Below are 27,117 nucleotides of genomic sequence, written 5' to 3' on the forward strand. Positions count from 1 at the left end.
AGACGGGGTTGGGGGGGGGGGGAGTCCGGCTCCCGGCTCGAGGCATTTCAAGAAGAAAGAAGCTCCACTCACGACCCTCCCTCCTCAGGGGATGGCGGTCCTGGGTGACCTGCCCGTCCCTCTCTGGGCCGCTGGGTCGTGGCGGCCTCACTGCGCTGACGGGCCTTTTGAGGGCATCCTGTCACGTGGTTACGCAGACGCGCGTGCGCTGGGCTGTGCTGAGGGGCCGCCGGGCCGAGCGGCTCCCGCACTCTGCACCTTCCTCCTGCCCCAGGCTCGACGGTATACACCTGCCTGCTGAACCACAGGGGCGGCACGGAGAGCGACCTGACCGTCAGCCGCCTGGCCCCCAGCCCCCAGGCCTCCGCCCTGGCCCCTGCCTTTGAAGGTAAGAGACGCCCGCCCCGCGGGCTGAGCCGAGCCATGGCCCGTGGCTGCTGCTGGCCACGGACAGGCTGGGGCTGCGGGGGCTGCTCCGCGCGTACCTGCTGTGCTCGCGGCGGCCGCGGGAGGTGAGAGGTCTTGGTTCGGGCTGAACGTCGGCTCTGTTCAGGTCGTGACGCTGGGCTCCGAGTGCTCCGCGAGTGTGTCTTTGAACGCGTCCGTCCAGCGGTGTTCCGGGGCAGCCACACCGTGGGTGGGCTCGGCTCGTCCGGCCAGAGCAGAGTGCGCCGGGGAGAAGGCCGTGCCTCCCACTTGGGGGTATTACCTCCTTCCTGCCACTAGCCTCCGTGCGTGTGGAGTCGACTTCCATCTCTGCGGGATCCCGACTCAGGCTGGGGTCGGTCCTTAGAAGACAGGCAGTTCAGTGCTACAGCTGCTACTGGGTTGCCCCCTGTAGTCTCTTCGCATTTGCTTGCATGCCTCCAGCAACAGTTAGCTCAGTACCTGTCTTCCCTGTCTGCACGGCCCCGACTGACTGCTGCACTGGGCTAGATCTGCTTCCCATCGCTTCAACTCTCCACCGCTCCCCTGCCCTGGTTCTCGCGGGAGCGATCTCGTCTCCAGTCCTGTAACAGTCTCTGCTAGGGAAGACGCGAGATGGCTGAGATTTGCAGAGTGGGAGGCACCCTCTTTCTCCAGGAAGGGGCCCCGTTGCCACCTCTGAGAGACTGGAGTTGCAGAGGAGAAAGGTGTCAACTGTATAGTTTCCGTGTGGCTGACCGTGCCATCCGGGGCAGGGGTCAGTGGGCTGAAAGTGCTCGGCCCATTCAGAGAAGCTGGCAGCCCCCTGGCTCCGGACCTGGCTCTGTGCTGCCGACAAATGCAGTTGTGTCTCTGTGGACTCGGTCAGGGTCCCCGGCATGGGCGAGCGCGCTCCGGCCTGGGCGCTGGGGGAGGGAGGTGGAGCGAGAAGGAGGCTCGCTTGAGTCAGGCAGGCGCATGAGTTCAGTACCAGTTCCTGAGTGCTCACTGCGTGCTGGCCTGAGGCACCAAGAACGTCACATGGCCGTGAACCCACCCAAGAAGGTTCTGGCCTGCATGGAGTTTGTGTTTCTGGTGGGGAGCAGGGGTGGTGGGACAAGTTTACCTTGCTGGCCACCGAGTCCTTTGGGGTGGCTTCGCGGGCTGAGGGTGGGTGGGACTCCTGGGCCTCTGGGGTGGCTGCTGGAATCGGAGTGTCATGGAGTAGCACTGGCCAGCTGGAGGCTGGAGCGCGAGGGAGCAGTCTTACAGGGGCAAGTAGGGCTTGGGGGCCCCTGCCCCCCGCCACTGCTGGTGCAGAAGTCAGGAAGGCAGCGGGCTCAGTGAGAGCAGGTGTGCTTTGTAAATGAGCTCATCCACCCCTTCCTTCCCCCGGTGCTCGCACGCACGCACGGAGCCTTTACCCTCAGACACATGCAGGTAGATGGCAGAGGCTGGAGCTGAAGGAGTCTGGCTGGGCCTCCAGGATCTCATGGTATGGACAGACCACCGTATGGGCCGATGGGCCGGGAGGAGACCATTAGAACACTGGGATGGAAAAGAGCAGGACTATGGAGGCTATGCAAAGTAACTGAGCCAGGATGAGGAAGGCTTCCTGGAGGAGGTGATGTCTGGCCTGAAAGGTGGCTGGAAAGAGCTGGGTGGAGAGGTCAGCAGGGGCTATTTGGAGAAGGGCTGGTGGGAGTTTTGTGTGGCCTTCGCCCCCAAGGAGAGGGGAGGCCCTGACAGACGTAGCTGCCATCCTCGCAGAGCCCGTGGAGCTGCGGGTGCAGGGCAGACGGGCCCCACTGAGGGTGCCGAGGGTCCACGGAAATCCTGGGCCAGGCCCTGCCACTGCCTGACTCTGAGGCCCACCACTCTGAGCCTCAGTTTCTCCATCTGGAGAATGGGGACCTCGCTAATTCCCTCAATGGGGAGCTGTAGTGAAAGCACTTTGTAAACTGAGCCACTGCCCAAGGTTGCACCCACGGAATGCCTTTTGGGATGATTCTGGTGGATTCCTGGCCCTGAGGGTTTGGGGAGCTCCTGCCTTGCCAGGGCTGGGGGAGCGCAGGCTCTGGGGCAGAGGGAAGGGAAAGGCGCTGATGCTTCGGGAGGTGTTTTTCCTAGACTCTGGCACCTCCAAGTTCTCCTGGGAAGGAGGGGGGGAGGGAGGGCTCTGGGCTCAGCCTGCCAGTGGAAGTGTGCATGGCGAGGGAGGCACGAGGACGCCTGCGTCATACCCCGGGAGGCTCTGGAGCGTGCTGACGGGCCCGGGGACACGGCCAAACACGAGAAAAACGGCGGCGTGCGGACTTTTATTTTCAGCCTTAAAAACTGTACCGTTCCTGCCATGAATATGCATGACTTTCAATATGCATGTTTTAGCCGGGGGTTAATTATACCTGTTACGTCAGACCACCATTAAGTCAAGGGGTGGTGATTTGCATTCGATCGAGCTTGTGTGCAAAGCAGCTGTCAATCCTACACGTGGTCTCAATTGATCTTTTATATCACAAAAGGAAAACGTGCTCGTAGGAGGCATCTCAACAATACCGAAAAATAGAAAATAAAATCTTCAGCCCCCAACTCCCCGGCTGGAGCCCGAGCCCCCGGTCTGTGCCCGCTGACTGCCCTCTCTGCCACGTCCGCTTGCAGGCTGGGCCCTGAGCTGGGCTGACTGTGGCCTCAGGACCCAGCACTTTGGGTCTTCGATGAGGGACAGCTGCCCAGAAAATGTCCGTTCCAGCCGCGGCCACCTCTCTGGCACGGGTGGCCCCAGTAACTCACGTCCTCCGGGGAGGGGCCGCGGGTGGCTTCAGAGAGTCACAGCGTGTGTCGGGGCCGGAGCAGAGGACGCTGTCGGAATTCCAATGTCCTGTAAGAGTCCCCAGCCCAGGGACGGTGTGGGGTGTGGGGGCCCTTTGGGGGCTGACTTGTCTTTTTGGCTTCTGTCTCCCTTTGTGCTTATCGGTTTTAAGAGAAAAGAGGAAGAGAGGAGATGTGATCACCTTGCCAGTAGATTTTTTACCAGTGGATGCTCTCAGCCGCCCGACGGGGGTGGGTGTGGCTCTGCCCACCTTACAGATGAGAAAACAGGCTCCAACAAGTAAGGACTGAGGCCAGTGAGTCACATAACCGCCCCTGGGCCAGGCTGGTCTGGTGCCAAGACCTATGTGTTTCCCAAGACAGGGTCCTCCTGGGGGTGGGTAGTGTCCCTGTGAAGTGTCCCCAAAGGGGTATGTGGTAGGGATTTGGGGAGCAGCCCTTTCTGCCCAGCCCCATGGTCCAAAGGGTGCAAATGTACGTACGGGGTATGGTCCTGGCTGGAGGGAGATTGTGGGGTGGGCACAGGCAAGGGGGCAGGCCACTGTGGGGAGCTGGTGGAGGTGTTCTGCAGGGTTGGGGTGGGGTAAATGGGCTTCCCGGAGGAGGGGATGTTTGAGCTGGGTCCAGGAAGGTGAGGAGGAGTGGCTCAGGTCCTGCAAGGCGCTGGTGAGTGGGAGGGCCTGGATGAGGATGTGTCCTGGCCCAAGAGTAGAGCCAAGTAGATCAGAACCCAGTGCCTTGTGAGGGGGCAGGGGTCACAGGGCAGGCTCTGACGAGCCAGGGGGACACTTTGGGACCATCCTGAGGGCTGCAGCAGTGAGGGCAGGAGGTGGTGAGGTTGGGCTGGCGTGGCATTGGAGGCTGGGGCCAGGAGGGGATGGAGCCAGCCCTGCAGGCCCGAGGTGCTGCAGCTTGGGCGGGCCACAGCCATGGGCGCGGAGAGAAGGGGCTCCGAGGCAGGTTTGGGATATGGGGATGAAGGAGAGAACAGGGCTGCGGGTGACCCCCAGGTCCAGCCATTTGCCAAGAAGTGCCTGTAGCTGTGGTAGTCAGGGGGGGCTTCCCGGAGGCTAAGGCCTCTGAGCTGGATCTGGATGGGCAGCAGGGTTACAGGAGCAGAAGAGCACAGAGCACATGGGGTGCCAAGGTCAGCAACATCCCAGGGCTCGCCTGGATGGGGGGGACCGCAGCCCCTTCTTCTGCTCCTTCCCCTGCGGGGTTGGAGAGGGAAGAGGGCCCCTGTGCCAAGCTTCCATTGGTGGCGCCCAGCCCAGCCCAGGAGCCTCCCCTGGGAGCCCCGCCAGCAGGTGCTCTTGGCGGGGAAGAGAGGCCCGGTGCCCCTCCCTCCCCAGCCTCGGCCACCAGTGGCACCCTCCTTTGCCTACTTTTTAATTATGGTGGGGCGCTGTACCACAGTGGTGGGGGAGCCCCTGAGAAGGGCCAGAGAAGGGCACTTCGGAGGATCTTCCAACCTCAGGAGCCCCCTGGCCATCTCCACCAGTGCCCACTAGCTACGCACGGGTCAGGGGTGGTGCTGGGCCTGCGGGCAGATGCCCAGAGACGACATTGTCCAGGGCCAAGAGAAACGGCTGCCACGCAGGATCCCGAGAAGAGGAGGCCTCCCAGGGCAGAAGCAGCCCTGCTCCTGGCTCTGGGCCCCTCCCTGGGGCCCCTCCGACGGTGGCTATGTACACGGGGCCGGGAGGCCACAGCTCCAGTCGCACTCCTGCTGTACAGACGGAGAAGCGGCCGGGAGCTCCGGGATCACCCGGGCACCCCTGCTCTGAGGCTGGGGGCCCTGCAGGAATTAACGAGGAAGGAAGGAGAGAGGCAGGATGCGAGGGGAGGTACCGAGAGAGCTGAGATGAAGGAGGCCCCCACCCCCAGGCCCACCTCCCCTGGTTCCTCCCGGAGGTGGGAGGGGGGAGTGACCCGTGAGAGCCCGCCCGCCCGCCCCAGGCACTGCATCCCTGCAATGAGGTGTGTTGACCCTCAGTTGCAGATGAGAGTACAGAGGCTCAGAGAGGCTGTGTGATGGGCTCAAGGCCACACAGCTGTCCCAGGTCCCAGCTCCCCAGGGCAGGGGCTCTCCCAGGATGCTGGGCCAAGGAGGGCTGCCCTCCATTCACCCCTACCCAGGTGGCAGTGTGGCCCAGGCTGTGGGCTCAGAGCTGGACAGAGTCTGATTTTCTACCATGTGACCTCCATGAACCTCAGTCTCCTTTTCTGAGAGACCGGGGTGGTGACGAGCGTCAGCCTCCTGGGGGACTCAAGGGGATATTGCCTATAAAGCCCAGCCCGGGACCTGGCCCCAGCAAGTCCTGCTATGGCCAAGGGGGGACCCGGAGACCAGGGGCCAGGGGGCCGTGGAATGAAAGGAGAGCCAGAGAGGAAAAGAGGCTCGCCCACGGCTGCGCAGCCCTGATGGCAGACGGACCCGCAGCAGCACCTACCGGGGCGAGACCGCGTTGGGAGCTCTTCCCCTTTCCTGGATCAGGAGCCCTCTGAGAAGGGGGTGAAAGCCTCAGACGCTCCCAGAAAAGTGCTCCCTTGGCATGTGCAGCCCTCGAGGGTCCTACACCCTGGCCCCCAACCCCTGCCCCCCGCTGAGAAGTCGGGCCCCCGGGAGGGTCCCTGCACTCCGCCTTGTGTTGTTCGCTCTCTGGAAAAGAGCAAGTGTTTCCTCAACCCGGAGGTCTCGCTGCCCCCGTGCCCTCCGTCCTGCCGCCCTGCCCTGAGTCCGGTGCTCCTCTCACAGGGGACGGCTACTACCTGGCCGTGGGCGGGGCTGTGGCGCAGCACAACTGGGCCCACATCAGCGCGGTGCTGCAGGATGAGAAGTTCCGGTGCCAGCTCATCAACAGCTCCGAGGACCTGGGCATGATCAGCGTCCAGGGCCCGGCCAGGTGAGGAGCGGTGGGGTGCACAGCCCCCGGGACCCTGAGCCGGGTCCCTCCAACCGGGCCCTGTGGGCGGAACCACGGACGGTCCAGAACGGGATGTTCTGGCTCGCTAGACGCTCTGGTGAGCCCAGAGACGCCACGCCAGATAAATCGTTTTCACAGCACTAGAATACAGAAAAGCCCTTAATGGGAGCGTCAGACTCAACCATTCGGTGCCTCGGCATCTGAGGGTTCGGGGGTCACAGAAGAGCCCGTGTGTGGGGGGGGAGGGTGTCCTTGGGTCGGTGATACAGTCTGGGGGTTACTGATGCCATCGCGAAGTGGGCACAGCCCGGCTGGGGTTCTTCCTGCTGCTGCTGGGGCTGAGAAGAGTGTGGAACTGAGGCCACTGCCCCCCGGGCCCAAACGCCTCCGTGATCCCCTCCGCTGATGAGGCTGGCGGATGGGTGAGCCAGTCATTCGTTCCTTCTGTAAGTATTTGCCGAGCTGTGTGCCCACCCACGAGGCACCAGAGCCCTCGAGGTCCTCAGATGCAGGCTGCGCGTGGAGCCACAGAGGGGGCTGAGGCAAAGGGGCGCCCGAGCAACTGTGCGCTCTGGAAAGATCCCTCCGGCTGGGCTTCAGGGAAGGGCCTGGGGGGGGCAGTGGGGTGATCGTGTTAACAGGCAGCAAGTGGGCACCTGTGATTTGCCAAACCCTGTGCCCACCTCTCCTGCAACTACAGATCGTCGCCCTTGCACGTGGTTCTAATGGTTCTTGTTCTTTTTGGTGAAGAAATAGAGGCACAGAGAGGTCGAGATCTTTGCCCAGGGCGGCACAGCTAGCTCAGCGCTCTATCACTGACCCCAGAGCCGGGCACGCATCAGTGCCGGGGAGACTCCTCTTGAGTGGTGGACCTGCCACACCCGAGAGGTGCCGGTGGAGGCAGGGAAGAGGGGCACGTGTCAAAGGAAGGGCGTATTCCCGAAGAATGGCGGGAACAGCTGGCTGCGGAGTCGCAGTGGGAGGGACGGGAAGAGTGGGCCCCGAGCTGCACGCTCAGACTCTGCCACAGGGTCCATTTTCCCTGGTGCCCTAGAGCTGACCAAGCCAGCAGCTCCCCAGCGGGGTCCTGGACGGGCCATCCTCCCCTCGCAGTCTGTGTTGTAGCTGTTTTCGTGTGGGCGTTGCCCAGGGGCGTGCGGCAGACAGGCGGGACCTGCTTGCTGAGCGAATGTATGGAATCTGAGTAGGTCATGTACTTTAATGTTGATCGGCTTCTGTCAAGCGTTTGACCAACATCCACTAAGGGAACATTTGGGCAAAGCCCTAGAGCAGATGAGCAAATGGTCAAGCCCTGGAGCTCTCTGGAGGGACGGTATTCCAGGCAGAGGAAGCAGCAGGTGCAAAGGCCCTGTGGGAGGGGTGTGCCCGTGCGTGTGAGGAAAAGCAGTGAGGCTGGCTAGAGCAGGGCAGTTGGAAGTGCACTTGGAGAGCAGAGGAGGTGAGAGCCTGTAAGTCCAGGGGCTGTTTCTCCGAGTGAGGGGGATGGAGCAGAGCAGAGACAAGGTCAGATTTAGGATTTAACAGGGTCTCTGATGAAGGGCTGGGGAGGAGGCCGGCAGGTGTGTGAGAAGCCTCAGGGGCCAGAGAAGCCAGGACTTCGAGGAGGGCGCGATGAGCTGCGTCCAGGGGTCAGTGGGTCTGAGTGGGGTCAGGACAGAAACTGACCATTATGTTCGGCAGTGTGGTGCTTCCAGGGGACTCGCGGGTGATCTGCGGGACGGCTGGGTGGGAGCCAGGAAGGGAGGAGAGGAACCTGGAGATCCTGTGGGCTGGTTTTCATCTCTCCCGGGGCCGGCCGGCTCCCGTCTGTGGATGGAACGGGGCTGAGGGTCCTGGCCGGCCCTGGGGAAGCCCCCGCTCCCTTGCCGCTGTGTCCTCAGCCAGCAGTGGGCTATTTTTAGTGTGAGGGAGGCGGGTGGGCAGGGGAGGAGGGGTGCGGGCAGCTAGATCAAGGCAGGGCCCCAGGGGGATGGGCCAGCCTCGTCTGCCTCATTAGAAGTGGCTCCAGGCGGGCGCCGGTGGCAGCAGCTCATCCCCCTGGTCATTCCGTACCTTCCTGCCCCGGAGTGTCCTCTCCGTCAACAACAGCCCCACGTTCCTGCCCCAGGTGTCAGCCTTTCCGGCACCACTGGTGGGGCCAGACCTTCGGAGTTGTCGGGGGAGAGCATGTAGCATGGCACCCGGGCTGTGGGCTACGCTCAGTGACCTGCTGTCCAGTAGAACTCTCTGGAAACGTTCCGTAATTGGATGTTCCAGTACCATAGCCACTAAGCTGTAGGTGGCCCTTGAGCCCTTGACACGTGTCTGGCCAGACTGAATATTTAGTTTTAGCTCAGTTAAACTCAAGTGGCCACGCGTGGCTGGTGGAGACCGTGCAGGAGTGAATGATCGCCATCACCATTTCTCACTGATGGTTCACGAGGGCCCTGGGACGCGGCATCGCTGTCCCCATGGAGGATGGGGCGAGGGCGAGGGGTGAGTAGGGGAGCCAGGACTCTAACCTGCATCTCCGGCCCGGGCCCTCCAGCGCCACCTGCTGCCTTCCTGGTGGAGGGACAACCTCCGGGGCCCCAGCCCACGTTCAGCCGACCTGTGCCCCCCCAGACTGGGGCCCGGAGCTGCCACTAGTGCTGCCGAGCCCCTTCACACCCTCAGCCCGAGCGGCAGCTCCAGGCTCCTTCCCCTGCAGGGACACAGGCTGGGAAGACACCGGCCGCCCCCAGGGCTGCAGAGAGGACGTGCTCCTGGAAGACTGGGGATGGGTTCTCTGGGGGCTGGCACCACGTGGGTGCCGGGGGTGTGTGTTACATAAGGCGCTGGCAGACTGTAGCACGCTGGGCACCTCGGGCCGGCGTGGGTGGGCAGCTCCAGCACCGTGGGGGTGCAATTAGGGTGGGCAGCGTTCTGAGCAGCGATCCCCTGCAGCCCCAGCACCCGCTGGTGCCTCTGTGCGGGGCTGTCTTCTGCCAACGGGGAGACTGCCCTGGGGTGCAAAGCTGGGCTGTTGTCAACCAGTTCTATTTACTGTGTGCCCCTCTGTACCAGGCACGTTGGGATAGGAGCCCGGTTGTCACAGAGTACCTGGTTTGGGGAGGCGGGGCAAGTACAACCCATGTGAGAAGTGCCCTGTCGGGAAATGTGTCACAGCTTCGCAACCCACATAAAGGGCACCTGACCCAAACTCAGGGAGTCAAGGAGGGCTTCCTGGAGGAGGTGGCAGCTGAGCCAAGACCTGAAGGATGACAAAGGCTTAAACAGGCAGGGGACCTGGGTGGTATACCAAGGAGTGAACTAAGGCCTGGAGGGAGGCCAGGGGGCACAGTGCCCAGGAAGTGAGGGTTTCCATGGATACTGAGAGCTTTGGGCCCAACGAGGTCTCAGGTGACCTGTTTAGCATGAGAGCTGGACTCTGTGGCAGCCAGGTGGGGGAGGTGAGGAGAGCAACCTCTGCTCTCAGGGAGCTCACAAACCAGCCTCCTGCCCGTAGGACCTGGGGGCGTCAGCTGGCTAGGTCACTGCCCCAGGAGCTCATGTCAGTCTGGACTCCATGCAGTCCGGGCTCACCACCCCCCTCATTGTTCCTGGCTTTTTTAGCGGACTGTATTTTTGGCTCGTGTTCATCTTGGTGTGCTTTTATGAATACCCTGTCTGTTGTCAGTCTGTCCTACGAGGACAGGGACTCGTCCTGCTCACTGTGTATCCCAAACGCCTTCCTGGCCCGGAGTCTGCACCCAGGAGTGCTTAGCAAGTGTTTGTTGACTGACTAACTGACTTTCTTCTTGCTCACAGCCGGGCCATTCTCCAGGAGGTGCTTGACGCAGACCTGAGCAATGAGGCTTTCCCGTTCTCCACCCACAAGCTGCTGAGAGCCGCTGGGCACCTGGTACGTACCACCTGGTTGCTGTCTCCTGGGCCGTGGGCAGCGGCAGTGGGCCTGGGGCTCGGACTTGGGAGCCTGTGTGCCCTTGGGCCAGTCTGTTGACTTCCCTAAGCCTCCGTCCCCCACTATGAGGTAGGCACTAGACGTTCCCGCCCACAGGCTGTTCAGAGCTCAGAGGAGTGACGGGTCCAGGTCAGGCTAGCCCCCGGTGGTCTGCCCGGTGCCTGGCACCTGCTGGGGGGGCTTGCTCCCAGGCTTCCACCAGGAAACACAGCCTTGGCCTTGCCCCCTGCACAGCCGCCCACAGTGTCCCACTCCTAGCTTGGAGGCACAGGGCCTCTCGAGTCAGAATGGCGTGTACTCCATCTGCCACATCGGAAACAACAGGGCTGGGGACCGCTGAGCCACCTGTCCTCTGAGGAGGCGCCTGTCCTTCCCTAGTGTTCTCCCACTCCTGCCCGCCCAGCGTTGTGGGTGTGGGAAGAGGAGGGGCTGCTCCATGGGGTGGGGGTGCACACCCCCTGCCCCCAGCCCCAGAAAGTCCAGGTGCTGGGACCCAAGGCTTCTGGAATGGTGGACGATGTCAGGGCTCCCTTGGACCCGACTCTGGCTGGAAGCTTCCTTGGAGATAAGGGGCCAGGCCGGGGCCAGCTCCCGGTCAGCCCGTCCCTCCCTCCGCGTCCTTATTGGAAGTTAAGCGTCCTGGTCTCTGTTCTGACTCCCCGAGGCCAACGGGAGGAGTGGGCAGTCAAAGTGCCCTCAGCCACCGTGTGCTGGGGGTATGCGGACACCAAGCGCTGCTCCGAGCACACGGCACACGTGTGCCCCATGTCGTCTTCCCCACGATGTGAGGGTTCCATGACAAGGTTTCTCAGCCTCGGCACTCTGGACATTTGGGAAGATAGTCCGTGTTAGAGGCTGTCCCGTTCGTCCCAGGACAGCATCCCTGACCTCCACCCATTCAATGCCAGGAGCACCCCCAACTGTGACAATCAAAAATGTGTCCAGACTTGACCAAGTGTCCCCAGGGAGCAGATTCGCCCAAGGAGAGCTGCTGGTGTGTGACTATCCCACGTGGCGGTCAGGCTGGCAACAGTCATGGCCAGGTGCGCTGACCCAGGCCCTGCAGCAGCTCGCGATGTAGGAAACCGAGCTCAGGGAGGGTGGTGGACTGCCTGAGGCCCTCAGCTAACGAAACACGAAAGCACACAAATACATGTCAGTGAAACGGACGTGGCCGTCCGAGGGCGCGTGGATGGACAGCTGGGCTGGGGGGCTCCTCTCCTTGTCCACTTCTCCCGTGTTCATCGGGGGTTTGGTGGGGAACGTGCCAGGGAATGTTGGTGAGGATTGGGATCCTGGCCCGCAGAGGGGCTGGAGTTCCAGGACCAGCCCGGGTCCTGTTAGCAAAGAAACAGTGCTGCCCTGAGGTCTGCGAGGGGGCTGCCAGAGAGGGTGGGGGACAAAGGCAGCTCCGCAGAGCAGGGGAGCACTGGCCGGGCTCTGTTCCTGCCTTCCCTCTCCAGAGAGAGCTAAGGGACAGGAAGCTGGGCGGGGGGGGTGGGTGTCTCTGTCTAGCTTGCTTCCTGCCTCCTTGGTGCAGAGCTGCCTGCCAGGACCAGAGAGGGTGGGTGTTTTGAGGAAGCGGCACAGCGTGACCCCAGGCCCCAGGCGACATCCAGCAGGCCCTGACTGCTGCTGGGCCATGAGCCCCCATGGGGCCTGGGTTCTGGCTTGCAGGAGGTGTGAAGGGGAGTTGAGAGGCTTGGCGTCTGCTCACAGGAGGGCAAATGGAATCTCGGCAAGACAAGTCAATGTGAGAATGACAAGGTGGTGGGGAAGAATGGTGACTTGGGCCTCTCGGCTGGTCAGCAAGTGTGCCTGTGCTGAGTGGGGAGGGGCTCTGCCCTGGGACGGGGTCCCCCATGCCCCTGCCCCCTGGCCCCCTTGGCAGGGCTAGAGGAACACACGCCCCGGCGTGGCCAGCAGAAACTCCTTCCTCTCCCCTGCCCGGCTAGGTGGGCATCGCGGTTCCCTGTAGGGGACTGTGCCAACCAGTCCCCAGGGCCAGGGCACCGCCGTCTCTCTCCTTAGAACAGCCAATCTCCAAACACATGGATTCTCTGTCCTGCGTTCTTGTCCTTGGGTGCTGTGGGGCCTCTAGGGGGCTGGGCAGTTGGGTAAGTGCCCGGCTGAAGCAGCTTTGTGCAGAACCCTGGCTCAGCGTCGCACACCCATCCTCTCATCCCTCCTCCTCCTACCCCCCTCCCCCCCCCCCCCGCTGCTCTCTGGAGGTCAGGTCACTGCTGTCTGCTCTGTGGCCTGCTGGGAGGACCTGTCCTGCCCTAGGGGGCCAGGAGTCCCCGGGTGGCCCAGCGGCCCGGCTCCTGGGGATGAGGGCCGCGGAGGCAGGAGCATCCGGGATGGGACGCGGTAAGGGTGTGGTCGGTTGGTGCCCAGACGCTCCGGAATCCTGCCTCGGATACCACCTTCTCCCGAGGGCCAAGGAGGCGTGGGCAAAACGGAGCAAAGTCTTAGTTTCCAAGGTGTTGATGTTACGGGTTTTGCTGACCTCCAAGTGGCCCAGACCACACGTTCCAGGGTGGTCCTAAGCCTAGGCACAAGGGCTTCACCATTCATTGTCCAGTAAGAGGGGTGGGGAAATCTGCTGGGCAGGGCCACAGGCTGTGGGCCCTGGGCTGCCCAGCCCCTATGGCGGCCTCACAGGCAGGCGGGAAGGTGGGAGCTGGGTCAGCATAGACTCCAAGGGTCAGGAGCAGAGTCACCCTGGTGCTCAGCAGAGCTGGGGGCCTGTAGGCCTGGCTTCTAGTCCCACCCCGGCCTTCTGGGACCACCTCTCCTGGCCTTGGTTTCCCCACCTGCAACACAAAACCTAGACGATATCCGAAATCCTTTCTGGGCTGTCTTGTGAGTCTGTCCAGACAGCCTGAACACTCTCTGAATCCAAGGGGGATTTCGTATCCTCCAAATAATATCGTGTGCTGGCTTCAGCACGTCCTGGCGCCGTGTCCCCCCCCGTGTGAAGAGGCGCTGGGGCCAGAGGGTGGGCTGGGCCAAGTCTGATGGGAGGTGATTGGATCCCAGCCAACCAGATGCAGGAGAGGAATGTGTGCCTGTGTGACCGGCAAGGCCTCCTGGTCGCAATGCACGGAATGATGAGGGCCAGAGCCCAGACTGCACCCGGGCCGAGGGTGGGTGAGCACGGCCCTGCGCCTGCCTGCTGTGACCCACACTCACGGCCAACAGATGACCCCGGCCAAGCAGTGTCCTTGGTTTGCAGTGATACCCCGGGAGGCTTGGGCCCCGAGGTTCTATGAGCCTTGCATTCCTAGAGGAAGAACAAGGGTGGAGGAAAGTTGTCCCCTTGGCAGCCAACTGACCAGATGTCCTTACCTCCCACATGTTGGCCTCGAGGCCAGCAAGGTTGCTGGTGGGAAGTGCTCTCCCGCGTGGTGACCGGGGGAGACATGGTGTTCCTGGCGCCTCGGCCCAGGACAGGGGGCCCCTCTGGAAAGCAGCAAGCGCTGGGCCCCAAGCTCGTCGCAAGGCACTGCGATAAAGTGATTTTCTTCTGAAAATTAATTTCGGGTCAAAAGGAAACTGCATTTCTTCTCCTGAACGCCGTGAAGTGCTTGCTGTGGCACAGGAGGATTCGATGTGCTCAGGAGGCCACGTTCTCCCACCTGCACAGGTCACCCAGCCGGCTAGAGGCTCGGGCCTCCCTGCGGAGCCTCGCACACGGCCTCCTGTGCCTTCACGGTGCCCGCATTTGCCAACCGGGTTTTAGCCGCTGCCTAAAGTCGCTTCGCACGCGTTGTGCAGGTCGGCTGTGGCTCTGGAAAGCCGGGCGGCTGTGGGTGGCTCCCATGGGTGCAGAGGAGAGAAATCCATGTGGCCGCAGCCCCCATTCAAGGTGTCCCCTGGAGGACAGAGATGTCTTCCTGCCATGAAAGCGTAAGGTCAAGGTGTGGCTGGAGTGAGTTTGGACGGCTCTGAGGGACCCCGGGGCCTGAGCTCTGGAGATTCCAGAAATTCCTCCAGGGCAGTACTCCATCCTTTCTCTGCAGGGAATGCTGGGTATTCTGACTCGACAGCCCTGCCTTGCTCTGTGGGGCAGACAGCCGTCTTTCTCAGGGCCGAGCCCTCGCTCTGATTGGTGGCTTGGAGCCTGTGGTTCCAGGGGTGGTGGGCTGGGAGGAGTGCTTTCCACTGCGGAGTGTAGCGGGACGGTCTGTGGCCGATCCAGCACTCCCGGGGCCCGGAAGTGGAACCCTGGGGGTTGGACAGTCTATGGAGCTTTCAGATCCTTAGAGAGGGTCAGGTTCTCATCATGTGACTTGAACATTTTACCTTTTATTTATTCTTATTCTTGGAAATTAGTTTCCAGTTATCTTCCCTACCACCCCCTCCCTACCACCATCATCCCCACCACTCTCCCTACCATTCCCACCACCACCCCCCCACCCCCCCCCATGCCCCCCACCGACTACCATCACCACCATCTTGATTACCATCGTTACCTCCCTCACTCTACCACCACCACCAGTGCACGCTAGCCTTCCGGACCACACCACCGGGACGCATTGCACATCCCACTGGCAGAATGTTATTAGCATCAAGGATGTCTTGGGAGCCTCCAGGGGGATTGAAACCTGAAGATCCTTGAGCCTGTCGCCAACCTCCCCCACCCCTCCCAGTTCCTGTGGATTCGGGGCACGACACCCCTGCAGAGGGCTGCCCGGGCTCGGATCCCTGCCCGTCCCCTGCCTCCAGGGGCACTGGGATCCTCCCTTATTTAAGAGACCACTGAGTTGGAGGACGTGCCTGGTGTGTCGGGGGTGCTGTTATACAACCGAATGCCTGGAAACTTGTAAAACTGCCATGAGCTAATGTGATCTGAAAAGGTTGGACATGCTGGCCTGTGTCTGTGGGCACATCTGCTTGAGCCCTCCCGCGGTATTTACCCAGAAAGGCACACTCCAGGCTTGTTCTAGCGATGCACGAGCCCAGGGCATCCCACGGGAGCCACGTGGCCTCCCCTGCCCCGGGCACCTGCGTGGCCTTTGATCTGAGCCGAGGTGGTGACCCAGCATCTCCCCGGATTCAAGTCCTGTCCATGGACAGCTGGCAGGGGTGCGGTGAGGCACCAAGCACGGGCTCAAGCTGCTGAATCACATCTTACTAACACCCGAGCGCCCAGAATTTTACTGAAATCCAACCACCCAAAAATAGTCAAGTGAGTCAGTCTAGGGCAGGGAGCGTGTGTCTCCCGGCTTTGCGCACGTGCGCTACCATTGGAAACCCTGGCTGAGCCCTCGCGCGGCCGCTCACCAGCCAGAGGCTTCCTCTGAGTGGCTGGGATGGGCTGGTCCCAGCAGGAGAGCTGGTAGTGCGATCTGCAGGAAGACTGGTGAGCGGTGGCGAAATTGTCAGGGGCCTGAAATTGGCCGCGTGGGAGTGTTTACACCACGGAAAGTGATAAATGCTACAGAAGGACACCCCAGGCACCGGAGCTGATGAGCAGACATTTCCCAGGACTTCAGTGGGCCTGGAGCAAGTGCCTGCTCTCCCCTGAGCACCCCCCCCCGGGGGGCATGCCCATAGGACCGCCACGCGGATGGCGAGCACCCTGCTGGGGTTCCATGGGCACAATTCTGTGGAGTGCCCCGGGAGCGTCTGAAGGACATACCATTATCATGCAGGGCTTGCAGAAGAGACTCAGACGGAGGTCAGTCTCTAGGGATGTGACCTGGAGACTCAGATTTAAACCCAAGCCCCCACTCTCGGCCGCCGTGGTGCCTGCTGCTTTTGTAGGCAGCTGGCCCCTCCCTTGCTCCTGGTGTCCCCAACATCAAGAAAGTGCAAATCACCCAGTCCCTCTGGGCTTTAGGCGCCCATCCATGGAGAAAAGGGTGTTCTGGTTTTACCATCTTAACCTTCTTTAAGTATGTGGTTCAGCAGTGTTCACTGTAGTCACGTTGTTGTTCAAAGGATTTCCAGAAATTCTTCATCTTGCAAAACTGAAACTCGATACTCATTAAACAACAGCCCCCATTCATCCTTCCCCCACCCAGCTCCTGGGAACCAACCGTCGACTTTCTGTCTCTATGAGTTTGACTAATTTAATTCCAGGTAAGTGGAATTTGGATTAGGATTTGTCTCCATGTCTGGCTTATTTCACGCAGCGTCACGTCCTCAAGGTCATCCACGTTGTAGCAGGTGTCAGGATCTCCTTCCTTGTAATAGTTGAATAATATTCCATTGTATGGATAGACCCCATTTCGTTTATCTGTTCGTCTGTCAGTGGGTACTTGGGTTGTGTCCACCTCTTAGCTATTGGGAATAACACTGCTGTGAACATGGGTGGGCAAGTATCTATTCCACATTTTGCTTTCAATCCTTTGGGGCATCTCTCCAGAGGTAGAATTGTTGGACATGTGTTCATTCTTTCAGGTTTTTTTGAGGAACCGCACACTGTTTTCCCTAACAGTTGCACCAGCTGGGCCTAAGGGTTCAAATTTATCCACATCCCTGCTAACACTGGTTATTTTCTGTTTTGTTTTGTTTTAATAGTAGCCATCCTAATGGGTATGAGGTCATATCTCATTGTGGTTTTGATTTGCATTTCTCTAATGATTAGTGGTAATGACCATCCTTTCGTTATACTTATTGGTCATCTGTATATCATCTTTGGAGAAATATCAGTTCACGTCCTTTCCTCATTTCTTAGCCGGGTTATTTGTTTTGTTGGTGTTGAGTTGTAGGAGTTCTTTATGTATTCTTGATATTAACCCCTTATCAGATATATGATTCATAAATATTTTCTCCTACTCTGTAGGTTGCCTTTTTACTGTTGGCTGTTTCCTTTGATGCACAGAAGTTTTCGTGTTTGATGTGGTCCTGTGTGACCGATTTTGCTTTTTGGTGCCTGTGCCTTTGGTGTCATATCCAAGAAGTCGTTGCCAAGTCCAATGTTGTGAAGCTTTCCCCTGTTTTCTCCTGGGAGTTGTATAGCTTTAGGACTTACACTTAGGTCTTTAATCCATTTCGAGTTAAAATTTGTATATGGTGCAAGATAAGGGTACAATTTCATCCTTTCGCATGTGGATATCCGGTTTTCCCAGCACCATTTGTTAAAGAGACTGTCTCTTCTCCCGTTGAGTGGTCTCAGCAGCCTTATTGAATTGAATTGTATATCGACCATATACATGAAGGTTTATTTCCGGGCTCTCTTTTCTCTTCCACTGGTTTATTCATCTGCTTTTATGCCAGTACCACACTGTTTTGATTATGGGAGCTTTGTAGTAAGTTATGAAATCAGGAACTGAGAGTCCTGCAGCCTTATTCTTCTTCAAGATTGTTTTGGCTTTTTGAGGTCCCTTGAGATTCCCTGTGAATGCCAGGATGGGTTTTTATATTTCTGCAAAAAGTACCCCTGGAATTTTGATAGGGATGCATTGAATCTGTACATCACTTTGGGTAGCATTGATATCTTAATGATAGTGTTTTCCAATCCATGAACATGGGATGTCTTTCCTTTTACTTGTATCGTCTTTCATTTCTTTCGGCAAAGTTTTGTAGTCTTCTGTGTAGCCATCTTTAACCTCCATAGTTAGGTTTATTATTAACTATCTTATTCTTTTTGATGCTATTATAAATGGAATTTTGGAAAAAAATTTCCATTTTGGATTGTTCATTGTTAAGGTAGAAAAATGCTGTTGATTTTTGTATGTTGATTTTATATCCTGCAACCTCGCGGAATGTGTTTATTAATTCCAGTAGTATTTGGGGGCGGGGGGGGGCAGTTTGGGGTGAGAAAAGGGTTTAAATAAAACCTGCTTTAAGGCCCTTCCTGATGACCTTCCATGATCTTGTGACTCCAGCCAGGGCTTGTGTAAGAGAGAGGGGCTCTGTTTCACAAGGGGGTTTGCCTCAGTTTGGGGCTTGCTTTTAAAGTCCATCCAACCCGATCTTTACTGGCAAATGACTGTGTATCTGTCAGGCACAGTGCTGCCCATGAACTTGATGACCGCAAGCACTGGCCTCATCCATCTATCAGATGGGGGCACGGAGGTGGGGAGAGGTTGACCTACATGGGTCTAGCTGACCCAGAGCCCATATTCCAGGTAGCCTCATTCTCAGCTTTCCCCCTTTATTACATGTCCCTGCTCAGAAGAAACGAGGACTCCCCCAACTCCACTGCTTTAGCGGAGACAAATGCAGGATGTCTCGAGAACCAGTAATTCTGTGAACTTAGAAAGCCGCCTGGAATTGCCCCAGACTCTTTCCCTCACTTTGCCGGAAGCAGAAGTCCATCTGCCCCTGTTTTCCTCCATCATTCAGGAAGTATTTTTTAGCACCTACTGTGTGCTGAGTCCAAGCACACGGGTGCAGTGGAGAGCCAAGCCAGCCAGCCCCCGGCCTCCTGGGGCTCCCGGGAGCTGCGGAAGAGCCTGGGATGGCTCTATCCCACCCTGCTGGTGAACTCAAACTGAGCCCCAGTGCCTGACCCTCTCACTTAACTGGGAGCGTGTGTCTGACATGAACCTGCAGTCCTGGGCCATTAATGGGTGAGCTTTAAAAATGATTTTTCCTGTTTCAAAATGAGATTGGCTTTGAGCCCCAAGCTCCTCCATGGGCTGTCTAAAATTAGAACCCCGTTGACAAGGCAATCTTTGTCAGGGGCCCACGGCTTGCACTAGGGAAGCAGGGAAATGTCAACAGTACATTTTCTGTGTCAATTTTGAGTTTTTTGAGAGGCCTGGGCAAATGGCAACTCAGAGCAAATGTTCACTGTTTCAAAAGCTTTCAGAATCCAGCCCCTTGGCAGCAATGTGATTAAAGTGTCAGATTTATAAGGAGCTGGGTCTGTGTTCAGGAGAGTGGCCTCCGCCCCCTCCTGTGTAGACAGGATCCGGCCGGAGCTGCCCTAGCAGACTTACCTCTCACGGCAGTGATGGGATAAGCTCCTCCGTCTCTGTGAGCTCCGCACTTCGCTGGTCTCTCCTTGTCCCTTTTGTTTCAAGGACTTCAAGGACGGTCCTGGGGCTGGCCTCACCTGGGGACACTGGGCTCAAGGACTTGCCTGAAGGGCGGGAAGCAGGCACGTGTCCCTGGGTATGTAAATGACATGCCAGCACACCGACGGAGTGGGACAAGTCCCTGGCCGGGGCGTCGTGCTGCCGCCAGCCTGGTATGCAGGTGTGCCAGCCGCACGCACCCAGCGACCCGCTGCCCATCAGATGTGCGTGCCCAGGCTGAGCACGGCGCCTCTGTGGTGGCGTCATCCCCGGGGTGTTATTTACGTTGGTCTCCACCACCGTGTGGGCCAAGAAGGGCTCCAGTGACGTAACGTGCGTGCAGAGCTTAGCCCAGGGACATTGTGTAAACAGCACTGTCATCTCCGTGGGGTTGGGGGCCCATGGTCCTTTGAGGGCCCCTGAGGCCCAGCCCCCGCTGAAGTGACTCTCGCAAATGTCTCAGCCTGATGATAAGGTCCTTCCAACCCCGCTGCGGCCTTTCTGTCCTGCCCTCCCCGACGTGCAGCTCCAGCTCTGTGCCCCGGCCCCAGCTCTCCTGGAAGGCCTGTCTGCAGCCGCAAACTCCACGACCTTGCAGGGGCCTTCCTTCCCAGCACTGGCCCACCCTGGGCGTGGTGGCCACAGCACTGGCCTGTGCTTCTGGCTGAGTCCTTCTGAGACTCGGGTCCTGGGGACAGTGACTGTGTCTGTCTTCAGAGCCCAGCGACTGGCTGAGGCCGACCTGGCTGGGGAGCAGTCACGGGGATGACTCAGCACCTGTCTGCTTCCCCTCTTGACGCCTCTGAACCCACGGAGGACAGCCGTGGTGACGCACGAGCTGTGCCGCCGATCTCCCAGCAACTGGCTCCCAGACGCACCACAGAGCTTCTGGAAACAGACAAAGCCAGTCTCCTGACCCCATTTACACAGGAGGAAATGGAGGCCAGAGGGAGTCCGGGGGCCCCACCAAGGTCACTGTGGTGATTGAATGGTGGACTCCGAAACAGATGTCTACGTCCCAGCCCCAGCCCAGAACCTGTGAGTGTGGCCTCAGATGTCTACGTCCCAGCCCCAGCCCAGAACCTGTGAGTGTGGCCTCAGTTGGAAATTGCCAGCTTTGCAGGTGGGGTTAATGTAAGAATCTTAAGATGGGATCATCCAGGATCAGGATTGGGTCCCGACTCCAGTGACAAGTGTCCTGATAAGAGACAGAAGTAGAGAAGACACAGACACAGAGGAGAAGCCATGTGACACAGGGAATGAAGGGAAGTGACCACAAGCAAGGAGCACCTGCAGCCCCCAGAAGCAAGAAGAGGCAGGAAGGACCCTCTCCTCTAGCTTCCGGAGGGAGTACAGCCTGTGGACACCTTGACGTGGGGCTTCAAGCGTCCAGAACTGAGAGACAGCACACTTCTGCTGTTTTAAGTCCGCAGTCTGTGGTCGTTCAGTACGGCCACCCCAGGCCACTCACACTGTGACTGAGAAGAGTCGAGGCCTGGGAACCGTGTGTCTACTTTCTCCCATTGACACCCCTTCTTCCCCTTAAAGATTGCCAGAGCCTGGAGCTCTGTCCTTGGAGACCCCATGCCTCAGTGGCAGGCCGGCCTGGGCCCAGGGCCAGCTAATGAGAATGGTGGCAGTAGGGACTGTCCATCAGTAAGTGGCAGCTGGGCCTTGACCTGGGTCGTCTGAGCCGTGCCCTGTCCCCCCAGGTGCGGGCCATGAGACTCTCCTTTGTCGGGGAGCTGGGCTGGGAGCTACATGTGCCCAGGCCGGCCTGCGTGCCTGTGTACCAGGCTGTGATGACCGCGGGCGCCAAGCACGGCCTCGTCAACGCTGGGTACCGGGCCATCGACTCCCTGAGCATCGAGAAAGGTGCGAGCGGGAGCCACACGGCGCCGGCGGGCCGCCGGGAGCCAACGCTGCAAGCAGGGGCTGTCGTCCCCCCACGCTTCTTTCCTGTCCCTGCTCCGCTTCCCGCTTACCCCGTCATGCCTGCTTCCCCAGCCCGCACCCCCACCCCTGCACCCTTCCTACACTGCCCGTGACCGTGATCTTCCACGCAGGCCTGGGGATGGTGCTGGGGTCTCTGACACCTGTACTTGGAGGGTGAGTGGGAGAGGTGCTTGCCTGGCCTCGTGAGGACGGGGCCAGAGCTGGGCTGGGAGTCAGCGCCCGGCCTTCCCTGGAAGGTCTGAAGAACATGGCGCAGTGCTGCGCGGGTGCCTCCCCAGCACCTCAGCTGACAGTGCAGAGGCTGAGGGCTCGCCCAGGGGGCCTTCCGCAGGCGAGGATGCACCCCCACCCCAGGCCTTCGGAGGAGCCCGTCCCCTACCTCTGCTGGGCACTGAGCCCGGGCTCTCCTCCCCACAGGCTACCGGCACTGGCACGCCGACCTGCGCCCCGATGACAGTCCCCTGGAGGCAGGCTTGGCCTTCACCTGCAAGCTCAAGTCGGATGTCCCCTTCCTGGGGCGGGAGGCCCTGGAGAAGCAGCGGGCCGAGGGTCTCCGCCGACGCCTGCTCTGCTTCACGGTGGATGAGTGAGTAGCCCACGGTCCTGCATCCTCCCTCCTCGAACACAGCTTTGGAAAGAGAAAGGCATGACGCCGAGCCACCGAGCCACGTCCGTGGGGGTGGATCCAGGCCGAGGGCCCAGCGTCCCAGACACGGCGCGGGTACCTCTCCGTGTTGTAGTCGATCCTCCCCGCTGCTGAGGGCGGAGGGCGGGGAAATCCGGGCTGGGGCCACCCTCCCCACTTCCGGATGGAGACCTTGGGTGCCTGGGGACAGGCTGACTGAGCCACAGGAAGGAGAGCCCATGCTGCAGGGACCCACGCCCCCCAGGGCGGCTTTGAGCAGGTCGCTCGGCTCTGTCCTCGGGAGCTGGGCCCGTGCTGTCTCTGGATCCCACTGGGGCCCAGCGACTCTGAAATGACAGCACCAAGGCTGGTGTCGGCCCCGCCACGGCTCCGCAGGGATCTGAGCAGCCACGGTCTCCAGGACCACGGCGGCCCGGCTTTATCGAGTTGCCGCTGACAGGCAGCCGCAAATGGAGCCACTTCTCCCAGATCTGGAGCCGTCAGAAGTGTCAAGAGCTTCGGGGGGGCAGAGAGGGAGCGGAGCTGCGGCTTGTCATCGTCCTGCGGCTTCTCCCCGGGCTCCCGTCAGGCCAGCCCTCCACGTGCTGCTTGTTCACCTCCCGGGAAGCAGCTTAGCTCCGGTTTGGGGACGCTGCCGGAGCAGGGGTCTGCGGCCCCTCCACCCCCTGGGCCTCCAGAAAGCACCTGCAGCCTGCCGCCAGGATCTGGGAGCGGCTCGGACAGCACCTGCCACAGCGCAGCTCGCCCTGCCCGGTGTTCTCCCCTGGGCCGCAAAATCCCCCCAGTGCCACAGCCAGGGCAGTGCCAGTCTTGACGAAGGACACGGCCAGCGTGCTGGCTGTGGAGCTGTAGGGATCTGCCCCTCTGCTCTGGGCCCTGGGCCAGCGGGTGGCCTCCCTGAGCCCGTTTCCCCATCTGCAAATGGCACGTGCTTGGCAGGACTGGGGTGGGAAGAAAGAGCAGGGATGTGCCCCAGAAACTCCATCTGTCCCAGCCTCTTCCCTCAGACAGTCACAGAGGCCCCCAGACCCTCTCCATGCGCCTCGGCTCAGGGCTGGTCCACACAGGCCCCAGCCTGGCTCCCCCGGGCTCAACCCCGCCACCCTCTCCTGCGGGGCCCGTGGGGTCGGCATCAGCACTGGGCACAGTCAGGCTCTCCGTAAACACCACGAATGAGGTGCCCGGAGAGACGAGTCTGCAAAGATTCGCGCCCAGACTTGCCAGGTTCCTTCCGGGGGCCGGTGCGGGTCTGTTTGCAGGTTGATCTCTGTGTTTTCCATTCTGAATTTTCAAAAATGTATAGTCAGCACTCATACCTTATGCGTACTAAAGAAAAGGACATTGGTTAGATTAGGCATCGTACTGTGAAAAGAGCCAGGCAGAGGAAAGCAAGCCTCGGGGGCAGGAGGATTTAAATTGTTCAGAAGTCAAGGGAAAATCAGTGGAAAGGGGGCCTTTCCCGAATACCTGCGGCCTGTCTGCAGACTCGGGAGTCGGAGCCTGGTTGTGGTCTCCTCTGATTGCTCGTTCATCCACAGGGTCCTATGCGCGGGCATCCTGGGGTCGCGGGCGGGCGGGCGTGTGTGGCGCAGCGCCAGGCCCCGGGGCACGCAGGTCCCCCTTCTGAGGGCTCCGGGGCCCCAGCCTTCTCTCTTGCTTCTTCCAGAAAAGTGCCCATGTTCGGCCTGGAGGCCATCTGGAGAAACGGCCAAGTGGTGGGCCACATCCGGAGGGCTGACTTTGGGTTCACCATCGACAAGACCCTCGCCTATGGCTACATCCGGGACCCCAGCGGCGGGCCGGTGAGTCGAGCCCCTCTGCCCCAAGGGAAGCCCGGTTCCTCGCGAGACACCACACCCCTGTGCCGCACGCACCCCCACACCAAGCTGGGCAGGGGGGTGGGGGTGGCGCGCAGGGTCCCTGCTGATGGGGCCGCGTCTCCGGGCAGGGTCAGGGGCTGTTTCTGTGTTTTCTGTCTGAAAGAATCTGATTTTGGGAGCTCTAGGCTTCTCTTGGTCAGAAAGAGGCTCTGGACCAGGGCTGGCGCCCTCTGCTCCTAGAGCCTGGGGTGGACGCCAGACGCCTGACCATCCTCCCGGGACCACCTTCCTCTCCTCTCTCCCCTCATCCCAGACGTGCTCCAGGCATGGGGGCATGTGCATCCATGCCCACGCATGTATGCACACATGTGTACGTGCATACAGACGCATGTGCACACACAGGCACAATTTGCCATGTGACCCTTTATAAACCCCAGTAATCCCTCACTGAGCCCGGTTCCTCCCTCCACGCTGGTGGGGGAGCAGGGGCAGAGAAAGGGCCCATTGAGAGCCCAAGGGGGGTTCTGGAAGCTCTTGCCAGACCAGACAAGGCAGTCCCAAGGGGGTCACGTGGCATGGGCTGGGCCACGCGGCACGAGAGAGGAGGGGAGGAGCTCACTGTCGAAGCACCGTGATGACCATACCTGTGTGCTTCCCTGGAGTGCCGCACTCGCCCTGTAACTGCTGGGAAACTGGGGCCTGGAATGTTCTGACTGCAGGGGTCAGGACGCCCATCCAGCTGGTGCTGAGCTTTCTAGCCTCAGCCTTAGACATTCTTGGAGAATTCTGGGGTGCGGCTCCCCACCTGCCCCCAACAGAGACTCCAGAGAGAGAGCTACTTGGAGGGTCAGCAAGGAGGAGGCAGGGTGTGAGTCAGACAGTCCAGGCAGGGGTGCAAGGGACGAGCTGGGCATCGGGAGGGGGCAGGGCACAGCGGCTCCCAGGCTGGGCCACTGGAGGTCCTGGGCCACGGGTCCCTGTCCTGCATGGCTGGGACATCCTCTACATCTCAGAGCACAGCCCAGATGCCCTCTCCGTGGCCAGGCCCTGGGTATAGTCCCCGTGTAGAACAGGATCCCTGAGCGGGGCCAGCCTGCCCAGGGTCCCAGCACACGGGCTGTTTACTGTTGCCCCGTTTCCTGGGGATTTGCAGATTTCAGAGCGGGAGGTGTGCTGTCCTGGGGGAGAAACCCCACTGGCTGCCAGACCGCGGCTCTGCTGGGCCCCAGGAGGTCAAGTCCCACTCAGGGCACCTACCTGCTCAGGGCAGCTCCTCAGTTCGGAGGAGGGCCCCTGGCACAGAGATGGGTTTCCCCACGGGGAGGAAGGGAGGCGGAGCCCCCCCCACCACTGAGAAGGAGGTGGGTATGACCCTAGCACCCACCAGGCGACGACCGACCCCCACCGGCTCCTCTCCTGCCATAGGTCTCGCTGGACTTTGTGAAGAGTGGGGACTATGCTCTGGAGCGGATGGGGGTGACCTACCCTGCCCAGGCTCACCTGAAGTCCCCCTTTGACCCTGACAACAAGAGGGTGAAGGGGATCTACTGATGCGCCCGCGGGACGGAGCCTCCGCAGATCAGGGGGCCGAGGCCGGCTCCGTCCCTCGCTGATCATCCCGCACAGGGCCCGCCACCCTGGCCCAGGACCTGGACCCCGACCAGAACATGGCTCCTGCCTGCTCTTAGTCCACCCCCCAGACAGATGTCAGACGAGTGGACAGAAACCCAGAGGGCCCGTCCTGTGGTCCCTGACCAAAGGATGGTCCCTAGTCCACCCCTACCCCCCCAAAAACAAACATGTAAGGTCTTGGGCTCAGGGAGCGTGCCGTGTGGCCCTCTGAAGCTTCCACTTGGTAAACTCAGTGTAAAAGCAGGGAGGCCGAGATCCGCCTGGAATCCCAGGCCTGCCTGCCCAGAGCACCAGTGGGGAGTTTCAAGGTGCATCTGGAATTAGGCACAGAGTGAGGGTTGGCTAATGCCGTCTGCCGTGGGTGCAGTATGGGAGGCTGGGAGCAGCTACGCCAGCTCGGCTTGGGCCCCACAGTCAGGCCGTTGGGCAGGATGGTCCTTTTGCCAGAGGCCGGCAGGGAAGGAAATCTAGAAAGCAAGCTCTTCCTGCCTTGACCCGCTTTTCACATAGGAAAGGCTTCTGACCATTACCAGCTCATGAAACAGGTGAGCAGAAGCAGGGCATGGGAAGGGTGTCCCCTCGGTGCCCTCCCTCACCCATGCGGAAGCCCCACCTCCTGCCTTGATTTCCCCAAGGGCACCTCATTCACTAGGTCTGCAAAGGAAGGGCGTGCTGCTGGGTAAGAACCTGGCAGAACCCTCCTGCCTTGTGGCCTCTGACTTTGCAGTTTGCTCGGGGCGGGACGCGGCTCCCGTCCTTGACTCTGTCTTGTGGCCCCGGGGAAGGACCTTAAAAGGGGGTGACTCCCTTGCTCCCCTTCTCTGGGCCTTCAGAACTCACTAACATCTACCTGTGTGACCTTCCTCCCTGCCTGCCTTCCCAGGGATGGATGTCCCTCCTGCTCTGTGCCCCGTCCCAGGTCCCTCCCCCTTCGCCTCGCCCTGCCTCCCTCCCTCCCGGCTCACACCGGCAGGATTTCAAGAGCTGCACCATGTGGTCCTGCCCAGGCATGCCAGACCCTCTGGGGAGCAGAAGGGGACAGAGGTGGGGTGGGGGGGAGGCGCGGAGCACGGGATTCCCGCGGACACACAAGCAGCAGTGGGGCACTGGGGCGGAGGCAGTCCTTGGCGGGCCCTGGCTGCTTTTAGATGCTCACGCACCCGCTGTGGACTGAGCTGGACCAGGTCAGGCTAATAAAGTCAAAGTCGTGGGAAGATGTTTGGGTTTCAGATGGCCTTTGGAAAGCTTTTCGGCCCCCTCGCCAGACCACAGGCTGGGGAGCCCCGGCCTCTGGCTTTGAGCCTCAGGCCAGGGAGCACCTGCAAGCTCCCCTGCTCGCAGGCGGGCCTAGCTCCCACCGGAGAGAGGCTGCGGGCAGCCGAGCGGACCCCGAGGGGCCAGAAACAGAGAGGAGGGGAGACAGCTTCCCAGATGGCCTGGCCTGCTTCCCCGGGCTCTGCGGTTTGGCCACGGAGCCCCGGATTGGGCCGGTGTACGTGTCCCCAACACCGCCTGTCCTGAATGGGGGGAGGCTGAGGGTGCGGGGGGCCAGACCCAGGTTCCGATTCCACCCCTGCCTCGGGCTGAGCTCAGAGACAGGAGCCCTCGCTGTTGGTGTGTTCGCTTCCCTGCCGGGGAGAAATAACCCCGGCTTCTCCGGGAAGGGCACTGGGTTACAACGTGGGAGAGGCCACAGAGCCACCGCCCAAGCTCTCCTGTTGTGTCCCGCCAGCGGCAGGAAGGTCCAGGCCGGGCCGCAGCCCCAGGCATGCTGCCTCGGTGGGGTAGGGATGGGCCACATGGCCTTCACCCCTGAGTGTCCCGGGACCGGTCCTTCATTACCCCCAGTCTAGACACCTGTTGCCCACCTGTTTTTGAAGATCCCGCTGGACAAGCAGCAGCCAGGCCCTCACGGTGGCTGAGTACTGCCTGTCTGGAATTCTGGGACAACCTGGCTGGG

At 60.5% G+C, this 27,117-nt stretch overlaps 1 protein-coding gene across 4 annotated transcripts in view; it reads left to right on the plus strand.

The window, feature by feature from the left end:
• Positions 1-26,371, plus strand: part of SARDH (sarcosine dehydrogenase) — a 59,589-nt gene extending 33,218 nt beyond the window's left edge. For 3 of the 4 annotated variants that reach the window (XM_045771024.2, XM_045771023.2, XM_087869223.1), the window contains 7 exons: positions 275-388; positions 5,993-6,140; positions 9,972-10,065; positions 20,816-20,978; positions 21,477-21,645; positions 23,372-23,507; positions 24,951-26,371. In XM_045771024.2, coding sequence (XP_045626980.1) covers positions 275-388; positions 5,993-6,140; positions 9,972-10,065; positions 20,816-20,978; positions 21,477-21,645; positions 23,372-23,507; positions 24,951-25,076 — 950 coding nt within the window. In that variant the 3' untranslated portion in view covers positions 25,077-26,371. The remainder of the gene's footprint in view (positions 1-274; positions 389-5,992; positions 6,141-9,971; positions 10,066-20,815; positions 20,979-21,476; positions 21,646-23,371; positions 23,508-24,950) is intronic. The other variant, XM_087869224.1, reaches the window with a different exon arrangement.
• The last annotated feature ends 746 nt before the right edge of the window (positions 26,372-27,117 follow it).

The sequence above is a fragment of the Ursus americanus genome, chromosome 18 (genome assembly GCF_024610735.1).
Source record: "Ursus americanus isolate L20-20 chromosome 18, mUrsAme1.1.p, whole genome shotgun sequence".
NCBI lineage: Eukaryota > Metazoa > Chordata > Mammalia > Carnivora > Ursidae > Ursus > Ursus americanus.